General features: G+C 35.4%; 4 protein-coding genes across 5 annotated transcripts; all 4 read right to left on the reverse strand.

Annotated features, from left to right (window-relative positions):
* Positions 1 to 217: 217 nt before the first annotated feature.
* On the reverse strand, positions 218 to 1,841 carry LOC125190064 (pentatricopeptide repeat-containing protein At1g59720, chloroplastic/mitochondrial-like). The gene is made up of 2 exons (XM_048087261.2): positions 1,222 to 1,841; positions 218 to 1,138 (listed from the first exon to the last, which is right to left on the reverse strand). Exons 1-2 carry the CDS (start codon positions 1,770 to 1,772, stop codon positions 325 to 327), a joined length of 1,365 nt encoding a protein of 454 aa, XP_047943218.2. The 5' UTR covers positions 1,773 to 1,841; the 3' UTR covers positions 218 to 324.
* Positions 1,842 to 2,431: 590 nt separating this feature from the next.
* LOC125187151 (DNA (cytosine-5)-methyltransferase CMT1-like) lies at positions 2,432 to 7,443 on the reverse strand. Its single transcript, XM_048083683.2, has 19 exons — positions 7,125 to 7,443; positions 6,529 to 6,612; positions 6,338 to 6,445; positions 6,144 to 6,263; positions 5,968 to 6,067; positions 5,647 to 5,828; positions 5,485 to 5,550; positions 5,159 to 5,404; positions 4,659 to 4,717; positions 4,494 to 4,560; positions 4,083 to 4,412; positions 3,916 to 3,984; positions 3,732 to 3,818; positions 3,557 to 3,644; positions 3,270 to 3,388; positions 3,083 to 3,187; positions 2,962 to 3,005; positions 2,808 to 2,877; positions 2,432 to 2,714 (listed from the first exon to the last, which is right to left on the reverse strand). The coding sequence occupies exons 1-19, from the start codon at positions 7,323 to 7,325 to the stop codon at positions 2,445 to 2,447; spliced, it is 2,415 nt and encodes an 804-aa protein (XP_047939640.1). The 5' UTR covers positions 7,326 to 7,443; the 3' UTR covers positions 2,432 to 2,444.
* A 6,340-nt stretch (positions 7,444 to 13,783) lies between these two features.
* Positions 13,784 to 18,046, reverse strand: LOC125189078 (E3 ubiquitin-protein ligase SINAT2-like). 2 transcript variants are annotated; one of them, XM_048086267.2, is made up of 5 exons: positions 17,748 to 18,046; positions 16,262 to 16,330; positions 15,398 to 15,638; positions 14,462 to 14,845; positions 13,784 to 14,370 (listed from the first exon to the last, which is right to left on the reverse strand). In XM_048086267.2, exons 3-5 carry the CDS (start codon positions 15,605 to 15,607, stop codon positions 14,047 to 14,049), a joined length of 918 nt encoding a protein of 305 aa, XP_047942224.1. In that variant the 5' UTR covers positions 15,608 to 15,638; positions 16,262 to 16,330; positions 17,748 to 18,046; the 3' UTR covers positions 13,784 to 14,046. The 2 variants fall into 2 exon arrangements, with proteins under 2 accessions (XP_047942224.1, XP_047942226.1); XM_048086269.2 differs by lacking the exon at positions 16,262 to 16,330.
* A 3,742-nt stretch (positions 18,047 to 21,788) lies between these two features.
* On the reverse strand, positions 21,789 to 22,832 carry LOC125190063 (F-box protein At5g65850-like). Its single transcript, XM_048087260.1, has one exon. It carries the CDS (start codon positions 22,830 to 22,832, stop codon positions 21,789 to 21,791), a length of 1,044 nt encoding a protein of 347 aa, XP_047943217.1.
* Positions 22,833 to 25,766: the final 2,934 nt, after the last annotated feature.

Consider the following 25,766-nt stretch of genomic DNA (forward strand, 5'->3'; position numbering starts at 1 on the left):
TTCTTACTACTAATCCCTCTAGTTGAAAAAAATTGAATTACAATATTTATTCAAGATTCTTCCACAATAAATAATCCCAGACAAATATACAAAATAAAAAGAATTTACAATTAGCCCATCTGTAGGCCACATTTTTTAATGTCACGAGATTTTACGTAGAGTTGATGACTCTATTAAATCAGGGAGGAAAAATATAGTTGAACTATTTTAACAAAGAGAGATAAACGATTTTTCACTATATATTGAAATAAAACATTTTAATTGTGATAATTAAATAAAAAATGGACATCTTGACAGAAACGAAAGAAAGGAATTTATACAAAACTATAATTCATTAGCAAGAGGAAGAGCCTCCACCCAACTAAAACCAGCAACTTTCTCCACACCTTTCCTCTTCATCTCCCTTCTCATATCATCCATCCCTCCAACCAACACAGAGCTAGCAAGCACATAGTTAGCTCCAACCCCCGATTCGAGCTCGATCAAACGCTCCACCAACCGCTCGTCCAAACCATGAACACAACCATGCTCTTTACAAGCACTCAAGTAACTCCTCAAGATCACCGAGTTAGGCTCCATCGGCATGCTCTTGATAACCCGATACGCCTCTCCCGTCTCCCCGCCTCGCCCCAACAGATCAACCATACACCCGTAGTGCTCCACACTCGGCCTGATTTTGTACACATTCGCCATTTTCTCAAAAAGCTCCTTCCCCTTGCTTACGAGCCCTCTGTGGCTGCAGGCCGAGAGCGCAGCTGAGAACGACACGCTGTCGGGTGTCAGGCCGGATTGCTCCATTCGGGCGAACAGGGACAGGGCCTCTTCTCCGCGGCCGTTGTTTGCGAGAGATGAGATCATGACTGTGTAAGACTGCAGGTTTTTGAGGGGGATGGAGTTGTATACGCGGAGGGCTTCGTCTATGTGGCCGGATTTTGCGTACGTGCTCAGAAGGGCCGTTCCCAGCGCGACGTCTAGGTTGATAGCGTTGATGAGGATGTGTGCGTGGATGGATTTTGAGAGCCTGGAGTTGAGGAGGTTGGTGCAGGCGGAGAGAAGGGTGATGAGTGTTACCGAGTTCGGGTTCTCGTTCGCCATTGTCATCTCTTTGAATGCTCCCAAAGCCTCCAATTCAAGGTTGCTGCAAATGTTGAAAAAGATCAAAGTATGTTAATGAATTCCAAATTTATAAAATCAGATTCATAAACAAATTAGAAGTCGCACCAATGAACATAAGCGGCAATCATGGAGCTCCAAGACACCACACTTCTCTCAGGCATTTCATCGAACACCTTCCTCGCAAACTCAATCAGCCCAAAACCAGCATACATCGTCAAGAGGGTATTCTTCACGTGTGGATCGGAAGCGAATCCCGCCTTCACAGCGAAGGAGTGCACCGACCCACCGGCTCCGAGCATCGATCCCGAGCCGCAGGCCTTGACGACGAAGGGGAATGTGAACTGGTTGGGTCTGAGCGCGCCAGGTGTTCGAAGCAATTCCGAAAAGAGGGTCACGGCTTCTTCTGGGGTGGAGCTCTTGGAGTAGGCCTTGATTAACATGTTCCAAGCGAAGAGTGGCGGCGGCGCGATGGGGGAGCTGTCGAAGAGGCGGCGGGCGTGGCGGAGGGAGGAAGAGGCGGCGGAGAGCATGAGCTGGGAGAAGATGTATTCATCGCAGTCGAGGGAGGATTTGAGGAGGATGCAGTGGAGGATTTGGAGGGTTTTAGCAGAGGTTTTCGACAGTTGGAAGAGGCTTTGAATATGGCGGGAAAGCATAGGTAGATTATTACAGTATGAAACTGAGTGAATGATTTAATGAATACTAATAGTAGTTTTCTATTTATGAAGATGGTTTTTTGGCTTTTTAAACCAAAATCTTTCCCCGAATTTTGGTTTTTCCCATGAACTATGAGATTTGTTTTGAACTTTCATTTCGTTAGGATTTTCCCAACCCGACCCGAATAGCACATTTCCGACCCAAATAGCATAATTCAAAATGTTAAACTTGTGTTTTGTTTATTCAAAAGTTGTCATTTGTTAGGTAATAATTGTGAATGTATGTATTTTTGTGCCAAATAGGATCCAAGTAATTAATTTAGTGACAAATAGGATTAAAATTGACATGTAGACAACCCGGGTTTCATCGTTGACCCGCCGGGGGAAAATCCTAACGAAATGAAAGTTTGTGGTTTTAAAAACAAATCTCACAGTTCATGGGAAAAAATGGAATTCGGGAAAAAATTTTGATTTAAAAAGCCACAGACCCTTATGAATAATAGTATTGAATGTTTTGCTATTTTTAGTATTGAATATTATTTCCAAATAAAATTGTTGTACATTGAAGTAAATAATAAGAATCCTTATAATACAAATTATGTTCTGACTGAATTCATAGTACAACAGGTTAATCAATCACTTTTACCAGCTTTGAATGATGGAAAAAATGAATCATATCATGTCAATAGCCGGTGAAGCTACATCACTCATCATGGGATAATCTTCAGGTAAGCTCATCACTGCTTCATTTTGAGACAACCCCCTCAACGCGAGAGCCAACGAGAACCCCAATGCTCGCGCCACTGGCACAGCCACCGCGTTCCCCACTTGTATGTATCTCTCCTTTATAGGGCCGAGAAGTTTGTAGTAATCGGGAAAGCCTTGCAGTCGTGCGTTCTCACGGATCGAGAGAACTCTGTCTTGGTCAGGATGCAAGATTGCCTAGAAAGAGTTTCTTCTTTTTAGTTAATACTAACTCACAGCAACTACTGGTGAAATTGTAACAGAAAGAAAATGGAAAATTGGAAATGCTACCTGATTATGAGGCTCTGCTCGAGTGACAACGGTAGGAACTGTTTCGTCCCACCACAAACGCCCAAACGGCCTGCAAGAGTCAAAAGGTGAGCATACGAATACATTATGTTGAACTTATGTTTGGCCAGGTGTAAATCAAACTCAGGTAACGTACTTGCTCGAGCTTCCATTGACGAAAGTCATAGCGTAATCAGGGACCTGGAGATTTAAGAGGTCAATTAGCATACTGCATAAAATGAGACAAACAGATGAGGAATTTGGAAGGCAGATTGTACCAAAGGCTTCCCAGAAGAAACTTTTTGTCTCTCCACATTAGGGTCCCATTCGACTTTGTTGTCCGGACGAACTCTCACTCCTGGCAGATCTCTGAAGTTTGCACCCTGCACAAAGATAACAGTTCAAAACTGACAATTTTATGTAATTCCTTAGTTATCTGTGAAGGTCCTGAGTTGAAGGCTCTACCTTCTTTTTAGGTATTTGGCAAACGCGCTCGTAGTCATCCTGATTTAGACAGAGAGGTCGATGATCACACAACAAATGTTCAATCACCTCAGATTTGGCATTCAAGTAACCAGGCATTTCTGCATTACAAATGCAAGAGTTTACAAGACAATAATCAGTGATTAGTGGCTACAGATCTCACCAAGAACAGAATACATTTGGGCTAAAAAGTCGAAAATGGTAAGAGAAAAGTGTCCATAGACGCAATTTGCCAGCCTTCAACAGTAAACTAAAAGCTATGAGCTTACCATCTCTTCTTTGCCTGATGAAGCGCTGGAATTCAGTTTGAGGCTCAGACTCGTATGGTATTTCATCACGCTCCTCATCATTCTCAACCTGAAGAAGGAAAATCCAAGCCGTTTAAGCAAAGCATTTATAAGAGATTAAGCATATCATAGGCTGAGACAGCCAAGTTCTACATACACGAGGGAGGTCAGACAAAGCATCGCCAAGAACCAGTGCCTTCTTTAGATCCACTTTGGACCCTTCTTCATATGCAACTGTATTGGGCTGCAGATAGAATATAAATAAAATAAGCCATCCAAGATGAAGAGAGAATAGATATAAAATGGAGACTAAAACTCCCCACATAATTAGCATGCCATACCTCAAACTCAAGAGGAATAACTCCTCGAACAACAACGTTATGGGTTGGCAATGGGTATGAAGGTAATTTCTGCAGCCAGAAACAGAAAGACAAAACCAGAAAAAATAAGCAAAGCTAGCTCAGTGAAGTAGACTTTTTTTTATCAAGATATTAAAGAGTATTATAACCTCTGTGGGAAGTGCACCCCACAAGAACACACGCATGCGGAACTGAGGCAGGCCGTATGCACCGGCTGCCATCATTCCCATTCTCGCTTGATAGCCCATGGACACAAGGCAGCCCATTGCATATCTTCCGAGAAAGCCACCTGCAAACTTCACAAGGTCCACGACATTCTCCATCAACACAAACTTTGGCTTAAGATGGGACACAATGTCCATGAACACCACAAGTTGTTTGTTCTTCGGATCTTCGAGTGGTGCATTCTTGTTCCTAAACCTATTGAAGCCACTTATGCCTTGACAAGGTGGACCCCCACATATGACGTCAACAGTTCCCTACATTTTGCATACACAATGCTCATTTGCAATTAAGTTCAATCTAATTTTTTCATTGGTACTTAACTGCAAAACACTTACAGGAAGTGGTAATATTCTACGCTTGTAGCCTTTTAGCACAAATTCTTTCAGCTTTTCTGGGCAGGAACTGTCGAGACAAGACTTGATATAAACACATGAAAAATGCAAAAAAAAAAAGTTCTAATAATAGGTGAATCAAAATTAACAAGGATCATCTTTTTATACCTCAGACCGTCCAAGGGCTCCCACGTATCATGGTCAGGGCCATAACCCTTCCAACGTATCTGATAAGCAGAAAATTGGAAAATAAAAAAGTATTAGAGCTAAAACACAAACCTAAGAAAACCTAAGATGTTAAGACCGGTGAATATAGGGTTCTTGGTAGGTGGAACCCAAATACAGTTTGGTATCAGTCAACAAGGACAACTATAACTGTCGATCTTACTCGCATTACTAGGTACAGGGACTTACCAATTTATACATTTGAAATAGTTCACAAAATACTTCAAACTAATGAATGAAGACATGTTAAAATTAGTACATTAGTAATAATTCATTTCAACATCTTGAGGGTAACCTTCTATTCATATACAACACAAAAATGAATTAATGCATACGGAGTGTAACTAATTAACCATTTCATGAAATGTAAAGAAAACATTATATTTGTATAGGAAAATATAAAGTTCTTAGAGCAACATGACTTATATGATTACTCAGTTTACCTTGAAATGTAGCTCAGGGGAATTTTTTTCATTTGGGTCTCCATAACAAACTGCCAAGATCTCTTCAACTTCATATACTTCAGAGTCATCCTCATCGTCATTTTCCTCTTCCTCGACATCATCTTCAACTTCTTCCTTGACATGCTCACTAGACGTGCCTTTGTTTTCTGAAGACAAATAGGATACACAAAGCTTCTCCCACTCCACGAGAAGGCACAAAAAGTCATCTGCCTTTTCATTTCTCACCTATTATAACAAGATGAGTAAAAGTAAAAGATCAATGTTGACACATCATAGAATTCACTAATACGCTTACTGATAATTACCTGCGTTTCAGGATGGTTCAGTTTCAGGCTTTCACAGGCATACGGGTTCAGATCAACAGCCCATTTCTGTTCATTGAAATATAACAAGTCAATCCATGATATCTGGAGCATTTTTTTACTTAAAACACACTTGTCCATAAAAGTGAACAAGACCAAACTTACCGTGACAAGTTTAACACCACAACTATTAGCACCGAGGCAAAGCCCAGTCGACATTCCACCACATCCAGAGTACATATCCAAAAGGGTTCTCTCACCACCTTGCCCTTCAAACTCAGAAAATACACTTGTAACAGCATCACTAGAGATAGTAGAACCAGATTCGTTGCTGTTAGTAGTACTCTCTGCAAAAAAAAGAATGCATTCAGAGAAAGAAAATGGAAATGCACAACCTATCTAATCATCTCATAATATAAATCCTCAGCCACAGACCATCACCAAACAAAATATATGTTTGTAACATATCAAAAAAGATAAACACACCTGATGGTAAGCTTACAAAAGAAGTGTACGGAAGTAAGTACATTTTGTCATAGTAATAGTCACATGTTGACATAAGTGTTTCCTTTACCTCATCTTCAACCTAAAACCATGCAAGAGAAAATCAGGCCCTACATCACGTTGAGAAAATAGCACAGCTTTAATGGATTCACACATACCTTCAATGGTAAAAGCACGATTCTAAGTTTCTTTACAAGGCAATCAAGTGGATTATCATCCTTCACTTCCGAAAAGAATACTTGCCGATTATCAATAAGGTGAGTGCAGGTTTTAATAACCTGCCAAAGAAAACAGGAACTATCTCATAACTATTAACTGACACTTTGACAGTACTTATTTCACAACATCTCACCGTGTCATCTGCTCTATAATACCACTGAGCTGAAAAATTTTGTGTCCCGTCAACAGCTTGGAACAGCTCTACAATCTTGCATATGTAATCTTGCTTCCCTTCCTCAGCCTAAACAACCAAATTTTCTCATTAGTCAGTTTAAAATCATAATGTGGGCTAAACAGACAAAAGGAACAAGATTAAGATTTCACCTTAACATGAGCCTCATCATCCAAGTAATAAACCTGTCCATCGACCTCCGCTTGAAGAAAATGGCATTTTGCTTGGACGATTTCCTATTATTATCAATGAAGCCCAATAGTAGTATCAATACAGCTTACACTGATGTGAGGGTTACCAACATCTCTAGGGCGAGAAATCCATGACACATACTAGTTCTTGAGAATAAAAATAGCAGAAACTGCTTTACGACTCAAACACCAAGTACAAATTTGGATAACCATCCGCAAGCAAAATAACATACTGAATTATTAAAAGAAATTTTAATACTAATATTTGAATCAGTAAATACTTAAGTTTAATAACAATAAATAAGTTGAGCTCATTAAGTTGAGCTCATCTTGTACTTGTTTGGAATTAAAAATGTTATCTTTTCGCGTTTTTTGTATAATTATTATTCGAAACAAAGTAACTGCAATTATACTCTGCCAATTCCAAATCCAGCAAACTCCTAAACCATGAACAAGCAAAATCCGTATATTCTCAAAATGTGATACGAACAAATATGCACAGTCATAAATCTATAAACATAACCTAGCTCAATTAGCAACACACAGAAGCAATGTACCGTTGACTGATTTTTCTGGTAGCGATGCGGCCACCGTTTCCGAGCTTCCTCGTCGGCGACCGGTTCGCCTAAAAATCGGGCCGTGGCTTCCTCCTCAGCCGGACTGATCGGTTTCTCATCCGCCGCCGCAGTTGATTCGGCAGCAGCTCGTTTCTTCGCCGGATCCTTCTTCGCCGATTCGGACTTCCTCTTGATCGCCATCGCTGGGAGCTAAACGTAATGCAGCTTCTGTGGATCTGTGTGTATAGATTAAATTGGCGGTGTGTGTGAATTGTGTGCAGAAATTCGGCGGAGGGGGGAAGATATAGGAAGATGAAAAATTGGGGGTTTTTCAATTTTGAAAGATTTGAACATTTTGAAGACAGGGAAAAGGCGGGAGGATGGAATTATGAATTTTGGGCCGTGAAAGTGAAATTGAATTGAGTGATTTCATTGTGTTTGCAATAGACATAAAGCCCATAACTATATTGAAAAATTACTATTTAAATCACATTTTTCGTACATTTATTAATTATCCTATATAATTAAAATTTTGATAAAAAAATTTGTGACTTTCAACATTTTTGTCGTTATATCTTCAACGATGAATTAATAATCTGCTAAAATCAACCATCATAATATAGAATAAACAATGCTAAATTTATCAAGATTTTAACCAAAAATGTACACAAATAGTAAATAAATAAAATTTACATAAAAATATTATCTGAAAAAAATATAAATAATTTAATTACTAATTAGTGTTAATGGAATGTGTGGTCCATATTATTAGTAACAGAGAAGGGGAAAAAAGTAAGAAAGAACTTGTAATCATCAAAAAGGATGGAACCAATGTTTTAAAAATCGGACCGGCCGGCGAACCGGCGAAGCTACTGGTTCATGGTTCAACCGGTCCGACCGGTTTAACTACTGGTCGAACCGTTATACTATTATAAATATATTAAATTAAATATATAATGCACAAAACATATAATAAATAATAAAATATAATTCATAACTAAACCATATAAATAATTAGTTATAGATATAATGTAAATAAAAAAATAGTATTCAAATATTAAAATTGAATAATTTTTTATTAGTAAATATAATTAAATACATAAATTATTAATTAGTGTAGATGAAAATATATACTATATGTATAAAAGTAGATAAAGTTCATGTTATTTCAAAAATGTGTATATGATGAAGTAATATTATAAAATTATTTAAAAAGAATATTAGGTAGTTTAAATAAAATACATTAAAAAATAATATTTAATAAATAATGAACTATAACTAATAAGTAATATGCAAAAAAATATGAATGATAACTTGATAACTAACGATAAAATTTAGTTATTAGTAAGTATGATCAGAAGTTAAGATATAATAATTATAATTTAATATATACTATAATTACAAATTATTTATAGAGTATATAATTAAGATAATTATTTTATTAGTATGGGTAATTGGGTGTATAAAATTTAATGTATGTGTATAATCAATGTTCATTATATTCCATCAAGGCCTTGTGGTGGAGTGGAGGAGGTGCTGATATTTGGAGGAGAGGTCATGGGTTCGACTCTATGCAAGAACAAATTTTGAAAAGATATTTTGAAATTGAAGAAAACCGGTTCCCGGTCCGACAGGTTCGGCCGGCCGGTTTCACTGGTTTAAAGCGGGTGAACTTGATGGCGGTTTTTATGGCTTAACCGGACCCGATTGCCTGCCGGTTCGCGGTTGGACCGATCGAACCGGCCAGTCCGATCCGGTTTTTAAAACATGGGATGGAACTAATAACATACTCCCTCCGTCCCACATAATTTGTCTCACTTCACTTTTACCATTTTTGGTAGTGGACCCCATATTCCACTAACTCATTACTACTCACATTTTATTATAAAACTAATACTTTAAAAGTAGGACCCACATCCCACCAAGTTTTTCAACTCACTTTCCATTAGATTTCTTAAAACCCGTGTCCGGTCAAAGTGGGACGAATTATCCGGGATGGATGGAGTACTTTTTTCCCTTAACTTTCCAATACAATGTAAAATTAATTAGGGGAAAATAACATTTTCCTCTTTAAAAATACTCCCTTCGTCCCATGTTACTTGCACTATTCTTTTTGGCTTATCACAAACTCATTGCATTATTTATAGTTAAAGTTAGAATTAATGCATTTAATTAATATGTTAGATTAAGTTAAGAGCTTCTTTATTAAGTGATGTCTCATTACGCTTAAAATTCTAATTTAATTACACTACAAAATCAATCCCAAATTTACGGTCTAAAATGAAAACTGCGAGTAACATGGAACGGCGGGAGTATCAATTTTTAATGAACCAATAAAATACTTAATTTTCCTCTTAAATCTCTAATTAGATTTCAATATGCTGTGTTTATACGGGGAATGGAACCCCTGCTGTGGTGGAAACACAGCAGGGGATGCTGTGGTGCAAAAACGGCAGCGTTCCATATAATTGCTTCATTCCCTTTCTTTTCTTCTAAGCTTTTATTAGTTGAACAATAATTTTGGTTAACAATTGTTTATTGCACCACTTCCGTCTACAGTCTACACTCTACACATTCCACAAAGATGATTTTTCACTTTGTTGAATAGTGAACTTAGTTATAGTATAATATAATAATGTTTGTTGACTATTACTTATTCAGTAATAAAACTTATTTTAACTAATAGTTATTATTATAAATTAATGAATATTTTGTTATTTAAAAATTATAGTTAGAGCTTATATGAGGAACATTGTTATAAATTAATATTATATTTCAATTCTAATTTATTTTGACTACATATTCATTGTGGTCCGTAAATAGAAGTCTCATTTCTTTTTTACGAGGGTTTTAAGAAATATTAAGAAAAGTGGATGAGAGAAAGTTAGTATTGTAATATGAGTCATATTTGTATATATTAGTTTTATATGATACGTGAGTTAAACGAGTTGGTGGAATACGGGGCCTTTTGCCGTTTATAGAAATAATTAACCGGGACTCCTATTCGTGGGCGGACCAAAATGACAAAACGAGACTACTATTCGCCGACAGAGGAAGTATCAAATTTGAAAACACTTTTTCGTAAGTAACTATACAAATTAGTTTGACACAACATGATAAATCGATAACGACCAAAACATGAGATTACCCGATTACAAAGTTGAAGTTTGTTATAACATGAAAAACCGATTTAAATCTAAATAATAGTAGTAATATTAATTATAACATTTTTAATTTAATAATTATAATTATAGAATAACCCAAACCCGATTTAAATCTAAATAATAGTAGTAATATTAAGTATAATATTTTTAATTTAATAATTATAATTATAGAATAACCAAACCCAACCCGAATTCATTGGATTTTTCTGCGTCGACCCGATATGAACCCCAAATCCAGTAAAGCTTGAGCCAAATTCATTACATTTATACGAATTTGTGTCGAATTATCGTGTCATGTTAATAATTGTCAATAATATTAGTTGTTAAATGTGTAAAATTTAAATGAGCATGCAAGTGAATATAAGATTGTGAAATGTTAATAAGTAAAATAAATAATTCATAACTTTTAATGATAGTTTAATGGTAATGAATCGCTGTTTAAATAAAATCATGGTTAAACTTGAATCATTTAAAATGTGGATTACTAATTTATTGGATTAGTTGGTTTAGTTAATGCAGCTTGTGTTAAAGTAATTTAAAAAGATTAAAGTATGAAGAAAAATTGAGACAAAAAGTCGCCGTTTTATTTGTAGAATGTAGAGTAACCAAATCATTATTTAAATAGGAGATGAAGTATTGAATGAAACGCTGTCGTTTTTCCACCACAGCTTCCCCTGCTGTGTTTTCACCACAGCAGGGGATCCAACCCCGTTTATATGACCCTTCTTCTTTTCATTATCTATACGTTATTGTTGGGGGTAAAGTATTTCAAGTAATTTATCATCCTTTGTTTTGCAATGAATTTAAGGAATTTGGGGGCAGAGTTTGGACTAAGGACAAAAAACAAACAAAAAAAAAACGTAAAAGAAGAGGGCTGAAATGGAAAATCTCCCCTCAATCATGGTGGGATACGAATTATGCACGTTTTAAAAAATCAAATACTCCCAAAAAAAATATGAATTTATAATACACTCCATTATGTTTCCCCTTTCTTCTCATTTAATGCAGTAAAATTGTTCAATTTGTAATTTGGCTTTGTACATGGACCATCTACATCATCATCACCATCCATCACAAGCTGTAATGTACGTGAACCACTAATAAGAGATTAACTTAGTAAAATTGTGATGCCATTTAGTATTATTTAATTAGTCATTAAAATGTAAATTCTTATTTTTCACAGATAGTGCCTTTGGATATATCTTATTTCCATGGAAGAATAATACTATTGATTCGAAATATTAAAAAGTAGTAGTAGTGAAATAATTAGCTTCATAAGAAATTTACTCCTAATTATGCCTAGTATTATTTGTTACCTAATTCTAATTAAAATTTTGGCCAATAGTTACCAATAGTCTTTTAAAACCAATAATACTAGAGTTGGGTCGGTTTTTTCATTAATACACTCTTATGTGTGGGATCAATCTCCGGTGGAGAATTGTTTTTGATACCTTGTTCTGTTTATTGGTGATTGCAATCATATGATATTGATGTATTTTTTTAATCACAAATCAAAAATCAAATGTTTTTTCAACATTCTTTAACTTTTACACTATTCGATACTCAATTTCAAACAAAAATCAATATCCTTAGGTTGCTATATGAAAGATTATTTGGGGAAAAAACAGATCTATCCATCAAACTTCTTGTTCCTACACTGCTGAACAGAATTAGGTAGCATAATGTAAGAACCGGATTATACTCAAAATGACTTGAGCTCTCCTAATAGTAAAGTCGAATCGGAATATACTCAAGATGACTTGAGCTCTCCTAATTAGGATTAAATTAATTAATTTGGGTTCAAGACCTCTTGACGTAGAATTATGTGATGTAGTTCCTGCAGTGTGTTAGAATGACTTGAAGTTCGCACAATAACTTGAAATTCGCACAGTGTTTGCAAATCGAGCTAAGAAGTTATATCAACATACCATAGATATAGGGCTAAACCCTAATAATTGAATTATTTATGTGTATTTAATTCGTACTGCATCTGTGAAACAATGACTTGAAATTTGCACGATCTTGAAATTTGCACGATCTTGAAATTCGTAAAAATGAAACGTTATTTAAAATGCAAATAACTATGTCTTCACGTGCTGATTTCCAAATGTTTCATTTTAAGTGGGATGAAGGGAGTATTTATTTAATACACCATACATCTCTTTCTTAATCTCCGCATCGAAAAGAAATAACTATAATACCGTGACACATTTCTTTTCCCACGTGTTTTGAGAAAATCATACTCCATCCGTCCATGAAAATTTGTCACATATATCCCTTTTCGTCCGTCCCTAAAAATTTGTCACATTTCACTTTTACCATTTTTGGTAATGGACCCCACATTCCACATTCTCACTCACATTTTATTTTACTAATATATAAAAGTAGGACCCACATGTCACCAACTTTTTCGACTCATTTTCTATCACATTTCTTAAAACCCGTGTCAGGTCAAATGGTGACGAATTTTGGGGGACAGAGGGGGTAATAAATAGTACTAGTAAAAATAAAGAGAAAATAAATTAAGAAAGAGAAAAATATAGCGGAGTGTCTCGTCTATATTATTTTTCCAAAATATGTGCAACATAGAAATGTTTATATAGCTAGTGTCGTTGTTGTAATGCTCATGCTTTTATGCCTATTAATAAACACTCATATTGATCCGTGTTTTATGTTGAGTCTCAAGGTATGGAGAGCATTTTGGGATTTTCCATCCATCCAAATATTAAATACAGCGGAGTATGATATTTTCGTAAACTCTCCATTCAAGTAGTACTAAATATGATATTTTTCTCATTTTTTATATACTTGAATGAGATTATAAATAAATTTATCCAAAATAAATAAAATAAATAATTTCCACCTCCTTTTCATGCAAAAGTAATTTTTTTTTATTCCTTCTGTATGAATAAACAAGACATAGAGTATCGTTTTGATAAAAATCGAATACTTGCACTTAATTAATTTTAATCTGTAAAATGAATTATCTTAGACATTACTATTAGCTTGTTCATCTTATTTTAATTTTTCATATAAACAATAATTTGTTTTCATCTTATGTGCACAAAAAACTACTCCGTTCATTCCTCATTGATGAAGGTCTCACTTCACTTTTATTTCTTTTTTATAATTGAACTCACATTCTACTTAACTTATTTCTTTATATTCCGCTAAACTTTTTTAACCCACATTTCTTTAAATTTATTAAAACATGCAATGATTAAAATGAATGAAGATTTCACATTTAACATTTTCATTATTAGAGTTAAGGAGTTCATAAAATTTTTGCCTTATCCATTATTCAAACCAATATCTTACGGCTGATCAAATTCAATTATATTATTCTCGAAATAATAATTAACAATAATTTTACAGAAACTTTTGCTTTTTTAATATTTAGACACGGTCTTTTTGTGTGTTTTTTCAGTAGGGAGAATAACAAAAGGATATTTAATTACTATCATTTACTATATCAAATTAGGTAATATCTATAAATGTAGAAACAAGTCGAAGACTTCAAACTGATATGCAAAAGTTATCCACCAAGGTTTTACAACAGATTTTTGGTGGTTAATTTGATCCATTGAGATTAAACAAGTTTAAAGGATTAGCTCACATCATTCTGAGTTTCATGTACAGATTAAATAAGTAAAGCCCTTCACCAATCATGAGAAGTCCTCTTCCTTTGCCTCCTTGTATTCGACGGCGCGCCTCGGCCCCGGTTGAAGCCGAGCACCACCACTCGGCCGATGATCTCCCTACGCTTCTTCCTTCCATATCCGCCCCGCCACCTTCAGCTTCAGCTCCTGCCTGCTGCCACCGGAGAAAAACAGCGCCATGCTTCGTTGGATAATCAGCCCGTCCATGCTATCCCGAACTTTCGTGTGGCTGTCACGAATGCTCCTCGGGACCCCTTGCCACGTCATCTTTCTCCCGTTTCCTCCGACTTCCAGGCTGTAGCTGAACTTGCGAGCGTCGTGGTCGTCGCCCATGAAACGGATGAACGCCATGTACACGGGCGCCATCCCGAGATTGAAGGCCTCGAAGTGCAAGCAGAACTGGTAGCCGTAGCAGTTGAAAACCTGCACGGTAATTCAAATCGTGGGAAGGTTATTCGGGTTTACCATTCCATCGACATGAATCGTGGGAGACGAAGAGAGAGCGAGCGCTTACGGTCAGCATCCAGGTGGCATTTTCGACGTCCTGGGGGTTGGATTTCACGTATCTGTGGTTGAAAGTGCACCCGTCGTGCATATCAACGTTGTGGTCTCGCTTGAGATGGTCTACGAGGAAAGGGATGCTGCCGCTGATGGGGCAGTCTGCGCCAGCGTACGGGCACTTGTAGGGACGAAACCGGCAATTCTGTTCGTGCCTCGACCTGCCGTGATAGGGGAAAATGTCCTGACACCCGAGGATCTGGTACTTGCACGGCAGTTCAAGTGACTCCGCTACTCGTTCCAACGCTAAGCATCTTATGTTCCCAAGTTCGTGACGACAAATTGGGCAACACCGCACCTTCGACTGGCACTTCGAGCATAGAGTATGGCCATTTGGACACTGCAATGGTAGGAAACATGAATTTTGACTATATCTCATCTGCGTGTCAAGTTCATACTGTTTTCACGACACCAAATAAAAAATACGACTTAGAACGACCTTTCTCCATACCTTCCTAGCATTCATCTTAAACCGACTGAACCTTCCGCCAGAATCATGAACCTATCATCTAACTAACAAAATTCTTCAAACCACAGCCCCCGAATTTAATCAATCCATCAAAATCAATCCAAGTAAATAGTGGTTTAGTTTGGAATTTGGATTACTTTTATCAATCGTTCGATCACTCAAAGTAAATGCCTCTTGAGTGACTAATAATTCCACCTTTTGTCATTACATGCTACAGTTATAAGCAACTAAACACCAATAGTTTTATCTAAACAATCTCTACAGTCAAAATTCAATTACTATCAGCCAAGATTGAATTGAGACTTCTGTATCAGAGCACTACCCGTTTCTGGCAGTAACGTTAGTATATTTTAGTCATTTCATTTGCACGATACAGAAGTTTTGAATAAGACAAGATATGTATAGTGAGGAAGGAGTAATTACCTGGTGAATTGGGGGGTACATTACATTCGTACAAACAGGGCATTCAAGAAGCTCGTGTACTGCTGTATTTGATGTCATGCCACGTTTCGGACCATTAAAAGACGAGATCTTCCGATGAGGAGATGCTCTATATTCGATAATCTCTGGAGCAACATCGTTATCTGAACTGTGGCCCTCATAAATGCCTTCATAGGTGCCGCTCGGAATCATGATGTTTCCGAAAATGCTGTTTACTGGATACCTGTGAATACAACAATACAGGGAGTTAATAAGCAAGAACTTCGTATGAAGCTTAACAGACAGACTGAGTTGGACTGAAAAGACTCATATACAGTCGACAGATTCCCATTAGGTGGCACTTTTCTACATCTTACTATATACATTTTCTGAATTCGATGCGGCCATTAATACTTTGATGTTTGTGCTAGGAGTATTAGGACTTATTAATAATACGTTAACATTTCACTGGCAAAAGGATGAACTCAAAATTAAAAAAATGGAATGACTCGAAATACAAGCCACTCAGAGAATAGAAGTCTCTATTGTATTTGATATGAATGAATCTCGTTATAGGAAGTCTAGCAAGCTGTTTAAATGCCGGTATTTTGACTTGGACATTTCACCATGCAATATAACTATTTTCATCTTATGCCGACAACGTGATAGAGCTAGCAAGAGAGTACGATGGATTAGCTAAAGAGGTAGTATATATTTGGTCCAAGTATTATCTTTGGAACGAGTTATGCCATATGAAAATCTTACAAGCATTAATCAGAATTATATTACATACTAACAATTATTAGCTTTGGGACTATTATTCCAAGTTTTCTCATATGAAGTATCAAACCCCTAAAAAAGACATACTTCGAAGCTTTACTATTTCAATGCCCGAAAAGGCATCACAATTTGATCCGTTGATTCAGTTATTCTGAGCTGCACCAGACATGAAAAGTGCTCGATTAGAAAGTTGCAGGTAAATATCAGTGAAGAGGCATGCTGCTTTTCAACCAGAAATGCGTATTTCAAACTAAATACATACGAAAAATTATTTTCCACCTGAATGAGAAAGAAAGAAGAAGCTATAATCTGGAAGAACAGACAGTGGTACCTAACTTCCTATATAATCTAAAGGGCGGAAAAGCACGTATTACTTTTGTCTTGGTATATATCAGCATTTGAGTGGGCATTCACTTAGTCTACTTATGTGTTTATATATACACAACTGTTAAATTGTAACCTTGCTATCACGAACACTGCTACATAATCCATGAATAGAACAGAGAACATTTATAAGAAGATGATGAATTCAAAACTTTCGAACAAATGAACAAAATCAATGTAACATTTCAGAAAATGTAAGCAAGTGCAATAGCAGATGGCTAGAAGAAATCCAATGTATGGAATTATCTGCTCGTATAAACTGGTCAGTTGTGACTCATGTGACGTTGACACAAGCAATTTTCAAGAGATCTGGGTTTTAACTAAAACTGCCCTTACCGAATCTTATTCCTCAGACAGACTTATGTTCTTCAATAACACACGAGTAATCCGAAACCACCTTCCATGCCTAGAGTTAGATTAATACTTTTCTGATTGTAAAGCGAGATAGACTCCTTATCATTTCTTATGAAGGGAAGATCCTTACCTGCTATCACTATGCATTAACAGAAGATACGTTCTTCATGAAAGGAGGACCGACAGAGACGAGATAAATGCTATAAACTACACTAAACTAAACAGGAGGAACTGGTTTCTGGTGAAGAAATGAACCAACAAAACATTGCCTTTTTACATCAATAAGGTAAACCAAAAGGCCCATTTTCAGGTAAAAATCTTCATCAAAGATTTACAGAAGAGCAACAATTAAGTCACATCAAACGGAATCTTTCCAAATATTAACTAAATTCAAACAAAAATAGCACCAGAAAAGGATTTTTGAATGATTCCACACATACATATAGTGATGCCCAGCTCAAGCCATTTTTTTCCCAACCCCTTTCCAAAATTAAATCAAAAAATCAAAAGCATTAAACATCAGTATCTTCCATAACCCCAAATTACTAATTTTCACAGCAATTCAAACCTAACATTTCACACAATTACACAGAAATCAACGAGCAAGATAAAACTCAAATCTGATTCAAACCTACCGATCCTCGCAAGCAATTTCATTTCACTCAACACAAAGCAAGCTTCAATTTTTCACACAAAATTCGCTCATCACTCTCTCCAATCGAAGCAACGGAAGCCTCCGGAGCAAGTAAAGATCAGATTCGTTCCGCCCCCTTTCCCAAATCAAATAGAGAAAAAATCGAAAAATCAAGCAGAGGATAGAGAGACGGAGACTAACCCAGAAGAGGAAAAACCCAAGCGAAGATTTTGCAGCAGGAAATGAGTCAAACGCCCAAAATCGCAATCAACCCATGTTGGAGTAATCAATAATTGGGTAGAGAAAATGCGAAATTAGTTCAGCAGAGAGGCGATTTGTGAGTTGAGGTGGAGCTCAATCCTTGAATCCCGTCTTCGCTTCCCTCTGTTTGCGTGTCTAGGTTGGTCTTATTCCACCACACTCGAATAACTTCAATCTGCAGACTTCACTGTGTGTTTATGTGTGTGTGTGTGAATTTGATTGTGTGGATTTGATTGTCATCCTCTGCTTTTGATGGAGTATTTTTCAATCTTTACTTAATAAATTTCTTATTAAAGATCATATGTATAAATTTTAATATCCCTTTTTTCGCAAGTTAATTGATTCATTTTTAAATACAAGATTTAAGAAAATTAAATAATTAAATTGGACAAAGAATATAGTAGAATGAAAAAAATTGGCAAAAATGAAAAAACTTTGTCATTTACTAGCAAACGATGCACGTTTTAATACAACATTGATAAAGCAATCGGAAATAAAGTGTCTACTTTTTTGAACTATTCCATAATGGAGAAATATGACTATTGAGTGTATTGTTTTTCGAATCTGATCGACAAAAAACAGTTACGCACTATTGTATAGTATTAACTAAATGTACTAATTTTTTTATAACTAGTATAACAACACGAAAATCAAAATATGAAGTAAAATAACTCAGTATGCATATTAGGTTGTCATTGTGGCTTACGTCTTCTCACAATGTCCGACGACTCATTGAACTGGCCGTTGTTGATGCTCTTATTTTTAAAATTTATCAATCTATGAATACGTACATTGTTAATGATACATCTTGGTGTTTTATCTTGTTGGTTTGGACCACTAATTATTACTAGTAGATTGCTAACTCATTTGTAAGTCAACCACAAATTTATTAGGTCCAAAAGGATTGTACATATTTCTTACTCTTAAATATATAAAAAGTGACTTGGGCTCAATAATTTGAGAATCAATTCCTCTTCTCCCATGTATTTTATTTCTCAAATTCTTCAACAAAATGCAACCTCTCTATCAACCACCAATTTGTCCCCTGTGTTATTAAATTGATTATATATTAACCAAAACTTAAATAATATTTATATGTTCCTCAAGAAGAATTACGAAGTCTAAATTAGTCTCAAATAATATTATACTCATTACAAATACCGTTAAATATTATCCTCACAAAGCAATCACACAATTTTGGATTTTTGGTTAAACTAAAATTTGTTGAAGGGAACTTTAATGGGTACAGATAAGCAACCTTGTAATTAATTTATCCTATTGATTAAATTTGTAACTTTTTTGGGGCTGTGTTTGGTGACAAGTGTTTGCATCTCACACAAAAATTAAAACGTTTGATTGCCAATCGTTTTGGAAAATTTGAAAAGTTTGGAGGTTGAAAATGGAAGAGAATACTTTAATGAAAGGGACAACGAATATTTATTTAATCATAACATAGAATAACGATAACTTATTTTAAATTTGTAGGCTGAAAAGATCAAGATCATATATATATATATATATATACAGTATTTTTCAAAGACAAGTTTTATAAGGGGACATGTAATGATGGCTAAAATTGTAATTTCACGAATCAAACTTCCCAAAATTTCAAAACTACGTCGTTTGAACTAGTCTTCTTTTTATTTCAAAAAATTCCGCATATAAGACTAGTGATCGTAGCATTTGTTACCAACCCGAGTTAGGTCATTCAAAAATGAGAAATGAACACGAGACATCATGCTTTCAAGATTAACATCTTCTATCATCATTAATTGATACTAAAGGATAATTAAGCTCTTCGAACGAACGAGAGGAGACATGAATCATCTATTATATCCGTAGAATTAATATTGCATTACTCGTCTCAAAAAATTAGAGATCCTAAAACCCAAAAACAACATCTCGAACCAGAGATATTGAGAGTATGGCATCAAGAATTCTTCCAAGTGATTAGCAAAAAAGAACACAGATCTCAAATACTTATGTCAAAGAATAAAAACCTCATTCAATAATAATCAAGCCTTGCAAACCACAATAATCAACATTAGTAAATGAAAGAAAAGAATTGTCAATTTCTAAGAGATTACATTCTGCCAACCCAAATTTTTTTTGAGTGAAACTAAACTTGGAGTGAAGAAAATGGAATTGGTATAGTAAAAAGAATTCGAATCCCATAAAATCAACATGCCACCATCTCTATAAACTTTGACAGGCTTACGTAATTTGTAGACGTCTTCACCTTTCATAAGTACATAGTATAAACTATGATAAGGCTCTTTCTTTATGAGTAGTACCTTGCTCCAACATTTCTCCGGTTGTTCATAGTCTTTCAACAACCAGATGACATTATCACATTCTACAGAATCAAGAAAACACAGACGATCCCCCAAAGTATACAATTTCTGTGCGATTCTACTATGTTTAGTACTAGTAGCAGGCGCAGAGAATGTGCTAAAACGTTCTGTTTCAAGATCAAAGCAACAAACATAAGGAATCTCCCAACTAACTAACCAATGGAGATTGCCACTACAAAGTGCACCAATGGAGTGATAGAGGCAATCAAACAAAGGGGCAACGACTTCAGCGGGTCTCCACGAAGACCCCGTTTCAAGAGTGTATACATGAAATCCGTATTTAGTGTTATGATAGACAATCTTATATTTTCCGCTTACTCTGCTCACTCCAAATCCAAAGCAATCACCGATCTGATGACAATAAGGAATGCGCTCATCCAAATCAACAAATTCACGGGTGATCGGATTACAAACATACAAATTTTCCCTATATAGATTTTTCAGAAGAAGCAAACCGTTGACTGAACCATGTATTGCCGATGCTCGAGGGAACTCAAACTTAGTGATGGGATCATGATTGTCTTCCAATTTCAAAACATTGATCCACTGTGAACATGGTTCGAACTTGGGCCAAATTGGACTCTTTTCCTTCACTGGGATAGTGACAGCTAGGGCGGGGGCGGCGGACTGCCCAAAATAGTCACTTTCAATCAGATCGAGCCATGATTTGCAAACACATTTGCAAGTTCCAATGATTTTAAAAGGGAGTCTCAATAATATATTCATCACAATTTCTAATGGTAGGTATCTCATAAAATCTCGCTCCATGGGTTTAGAGATCAATTTCGAACAAAATAACCTATAATCACAAATAGCAAATGCTTATTTCAAAGAATAAAAACCTAATTTAAATAACAAGGAAGCCTTTCTCTAATTCAAAATTAGAAATCAGATATTCAAACGTATGATTATGCGAACTCAATACCGTTGGATCCAAACGTATGAAAATAGACGAGGAGACTATCTTCGAGCGAGAGAATAAATTGAAATTAGTATGATTTTTTCACTTCTTATACTATTTGATTGATCATAAAGTATATATTTTAACCTAGATTTTCCAATTTTGATAAATCATTTTATTTTTATTTTTACTATTTGAAGCCTTTTTATGTGTGGGTGTGGGGATGCGTCGCGTGGAAATAATTGTGGGGTGACACGCCTCTGCGACATTTATATAGCACGTTTTGTAAACTGGATTTTTTTTCTCTTGATTTATTTATACAATATTTAGACACTTGAATAGTTGAATTGTCATGGGTTAACTGTAAAACATTGTTCCAATTCTGTGTTTTCTGCCACGATACATGCATAGAACTACTAGACGAGGAAACCATGATATTGTTATTTGAGACTTGAGAGAATAAACACATATACCAAATGCTTGTTTCAAAGAACAAAATTCCAATTCAAATAAAAATGAAGCCTTTTTGCTAATTCAAAATCAGAAGTCAGACATTCAAACGTATGATTATGCAAACTCAATACCGTAAAAACTGGATCCAAACGTATGAAAATAACTTAAGAAACACAGATCCCAAATACTTATATAAACAATCAAGTCTTGCAAACAGCAATAATCAACATTACAAACCCTATGGTAAGAAAAGAAAGAAAGAAATGCTAATTCCTAAAATGAGATTACATTATCCAGACCCAAATTTCTTTCGAGTGAAAGTAAACTTGGAGTGAGAAAAATGGAATTGGTAAAGAATTGAGAATTTTGATCCCATAGTATCAACATGTCACCATCTCTGTAAACTTTGATAGGGAAAAAAAATTTGTAGGCATCTTCATCTTCACCTTTCATAAGCATGGATAAACTGTAATAAGGTTCTTTCATGTTGAATAGTACCTTGCTCCAACCCTTCTCGGGATGTTCATATTCTTTCAACAACCAGAAGGCATCATCATCTTCTTTATCATCACGAAAACATAGGTGATCCCCAAAGGTATACAACTTCGGTTTGATTGATTGACGATTAGTAGCAGGTAGGTAGAAGGTGCTAAAACGTTCTGTTTCAAGATCAAAGCAACATACATAAGGAATCCCCCACCCATGTTGGACTACCCAATGGAGATTGCCACTAATAAGTGCACCAACGGTGTGATAGAGGCGATCAAACAAGGGGGCAACGGCTTCAACGCATCTCCACGAAGATCCTGTTTCAAGAGTGTATACATGAAATCCGTATTTGGCGTTACAATAGACAACCTTATGTTGCCCGCTTATTTTGTTCACTCCAAATCCATAACCATCATCAAAGCTAGAGCAGCGAGGCCCATGGAACTCAGCAAATTCACGGGTGATCGGATTACATACATGAAAACAATCACTATGAGGATTTTTCAGAAGAAGCAAACCATTGGCTGAACCCTGTATTGCTGATGGTTGAGGAAACTCAAACTTGGTGATGAGATCATGATTGTCTTCCAATTTCAAAACATTGAACCACTTTGCACATTCTTCCAGCCCGATGACATTCACGCGGACACACACAGCTAGGGCAGGGGCGGATTTAGAAAGATGGGACTTGACAAAAGGGTCACTCTCAATCAGATTGAGCCATGGTTTGCAAACACATTTGCAGGTTCCGATGTTTTCAATGGAGAGTCTCGATAATATATTGGTGACAATTTCTAATGGTAGGTATCTCAACAAATCTCGCTCCATTTTAGATGGATTTTTGGAAAAAAATGAATGATTCCACACACATATAGTGATACCGGCCTTATCGTACCAAAAAAATATCGAAAATACAGTGACTTTCGGTATGGTATGATACCTTACCGAAAGATTCCGGTAAGGTAACGGTATGAATTTTCAAATACCGCGGTATACCGTTGCATACCGAAATTCGGTATGTACCGTAAACTAAGGTGAAGGGTCCTATTCTAATGCTTATAGCACCCTAATCCAAAATCAAGACTAAATCTCCACCCTTGGATTTTAAAATGAGTGGATGAGATTAAAGCTCACAAATCTCAATAAATAGTAGACAAAATATCAACAAAAGGGTAATATCGTCATTATGTTATCATATGATAATTTTCGTGGGTATTTTTTTATATCAACATTGTGTATTACAAATATCAACAATACGACATTAGAATATCAATACAAGGACAATAAAATATCAACACATTTTTATTGAGATTAGACATGCATAATATTGAGATTTTGCCTACAATATATTGAGATTTTTGGTTGCATTTGTTGATAAAAGCTGCTTATCAACATGTACGAAAATTGAAATATAACTTATCAAATTTCATCACCCGAACATCGTCGGAACATATGCAATTGAAATCTCATTGGAATCCTTATTAAATTATCTTTAATTTGATATATTTTTTGCGAAAAAATAATTTAAATTGAGAGAGTTACGTAAATTTAAAGATTTGAGATGATTTTGAAGAGAGAGAAAGTAGTTAGTTATAATTACTACGTATAGGATTTGACATTAATACCCTTTTAATTTAATTAATAATTATTTAAATTTAAAATATATTACATTTGTCATTATATTAACCACAAGATCTTCTAATCTAATGGTTGAAAATTGGTCTCAATTTGAGATTGATAATTAGTTAACAATTGATTACATCCCCTAAGGTATATACCACAAAAATATAAACACAATTATATATAAAATATATTTTATATATTTTTAAATTATAAAATCTATTGTGAAATATAAATATAAGCATGAATAAATTATATTTAGTTTATTTTTAAAATTATAAAATATAAATAATATTCTAAAAACTCTAATTTTCTATTTTAATTGATTATATATAAAATATATTTTATATATTTTTAAATTATAAAATCTATTGTGAAATATAAATATAAGCATGAATAAATTATATTTAGTTTATTTTTAAAATTATAAAATATAAATAATATTCTAAAAACTCTAATTTTCTATTTTATTTGATGTTGAAAGTAAGGTATACCGCAAATGTAAGGTATACCGAAAATGAGGTACGGTATCGGTATGGAAATTCATCATGCCGAAAATAAGGTATACCGAAGTTCGGTATACCGAAAACTTTGGTAAGGTAAAGGTATGACTTTTCATATACCGTATTTACGGTAAGGTATAAGGTATGATGGTTTCGGTAAGGTATACTGTACCTACCCATCCTAATCCATAGGAGCGAATGAACGAAAGGGGACATGTAATGATGGCTAAAATTGTAATTTCACGAATCAAACTTCCCAAAATTTCAAAACTACGTCGTTTGAACTAATCTTCTTTTTATTTCAAAAAATTCCCCATATAAGACTGGTGATCGTTGCATTTGTTTCCAACCCTTAGGAGTTAGATCATTCAAAAATGAGAAATGAACACAAGACATCATGCATTCAAGTTTAACATCTTCTCTTCATCATTAATTGATACTAAAGGATTATTAAGCTCTTCGAACGAATGAGAGGAGACTTGAATCCTCTATTGTATATCCGTAGAATTAATATTGCATTACTCGTCTCAAAAAATTAGAGATCCTAAGACCCAAAAACGACATCTCGAACCTGAGATATTGGGAGTATGGCATCAAGAATTCTTCCAAGTGATTAGCAAGAAAAAAAACACAGATCTCAAATACTTATATCAAAGAATAAAAACCTCATTCAATAATAATCAAGCCTTGCAAACCACAATAATCAACATTAGTAAATGAAAGAAAAGAATTGTCAATTTCTAAGAGATTACATTCTGCCAACCCAAATTTTTTTTGAGTGAAACTAAACTTGGAGTGAAGAAAATGGAATTGGTATAGTAAAAAGAATTCGAATCCCATAAAATCAACATGCCACCATCTCTATAAACTTTGACAGGCTTACGTAATTTGTAGACGTCTTCACCTTTCATAAGTACATAGTATAAACTATGATAAGGCTCTTTCTTTATGAGTAGTACCTTGCTCCAACATTTCTCCGGTTGTTCATAGTCTTTCAACAACCAGATGACATTATCACATTCTACAGAATCAAGAAAACACAGACGATCCCCCAAAGTATACAATTTCTGTGCGATTCTACTATGTTTAGTACTAGTAGCAGGCGCAGAGAATGTGCTAAAACGTTCTGTTTCAAGATCAAAGCAACAAACATAAGGAATCTCCCAACTAACTAACCAATGGAGATTGCCACTACAAAGTGCACCAATGGAGTGATAGAAGCAATCAAACAAAGGGGCAACGACTTCAGCGGGTCTCCACGAAGACCCTGTTTCAAGAGTGTATACATGAAATCCGTATTTAGTGTTATGATACACAACCTTATATTTTCCGCTTACTTTGCTCACTCCAAATCCAAAGCAATCACCGATCTGATGACAACAAGGAATGCGCTCATCCAAATCAACAAATTCACGGGTGATCGGATTACAAACATACAAATTTTCCCTATATATATTTTTCAGAAGAAGCAAACCGTTGACAGAACCATGTATTGCCGATGCTCGAGGGAGCTCAAACTTAGTGATGGGATCATGATTGTCTTCCAATTTCAAAACATTGATCCACTTTGAACATGGCTCGAACTTGGGCCAAATTGGACTCTTTTCCTTCACTGGGACAGTGACAGCTAAGGCGGGGG

Source organism: Salvia hispanica, chromosome 5, assembly GCF_029641045.1.
Source record: "Salvia hispanica isolate PSC_SH4W2 chromosome 5, Shi_PSC_v1, whole genome shotgun sequence".
In the NCBI taxonomy this organism is placed as follows: Eukaryota; Viridiplantae; Streptophyta; class Magnoliopsida; order Lamiales; family Lamiaceae; genus Salvia; species Salvia hispanica.

Excerpts from the sequence above, each read along its gene's own strand:
- LOC125190063 (XM_048087260.1), bottom strand. The coding sequence starts at position 22,832 with ATGGAGCGAGATTTGTTGAGATACCTACCATTAGAAATTGTCACCAAT.
- LOC125190064 (XM_048087261.2), bottom strand. The coding sequence starts at position 1,772 with ATGCTTTCCCGCCATATTCAAAGCCTCTTCCAACTGTCGAAAACCTCT. Across the intron at positions 1,139-1,221 it reads ATTGCCGCTTATGTTCATTG|CAACCTTGAATTGGAGGCTT; the intron begins GTGCGACTTCTA and ends CAACATTTGCAG.
- LOC125189078 (XM_048086269.2), bottom strand. The coding sequence starts at position 15,607 with ATGATTCCGAGCGGCACCTATGAAGGCATTTATGAGGGCCACAGTTCA. Across the intron at positions 14,846-15,397 it reads TGTACCCCCCAATTCACCAG|TGTCCAAATGGCCATACTCT; the intron begins GTAATTACTCCT and ends CTACCATTGCAG. Across the intron at positions 14,371-14,461 it reads ATGCCACCTGGATGCTGACC|GTTTTCAACTGCTACGGCTA; the intron begins GTAAGCGCTCGC and ends ATTACCGTGCAG.
- LOC125187151 (XM_048083683.2), bottom strand. The coding sequence starts at position 7,325 with ATGGCGATCAAGAGGAAGTCCGAATCGGCGAAGAAGGATCCGGCGAAG. Across the intron at positions 6,613-7,124 it reads ACCAGAAAAATCAGTCAACG|GAAATCGTCCAAGCAAAATG; the intron begins GTACATTGCTTC and ends TGATAATAATAG. Across the intron at positions 3,985-4,082 it reads GGGGTGCACTTCCCACAGAG|AAATTACCTTCATACCCATT; the intron begins GTTATAATACTC and ends TTCTGGCTGCAG.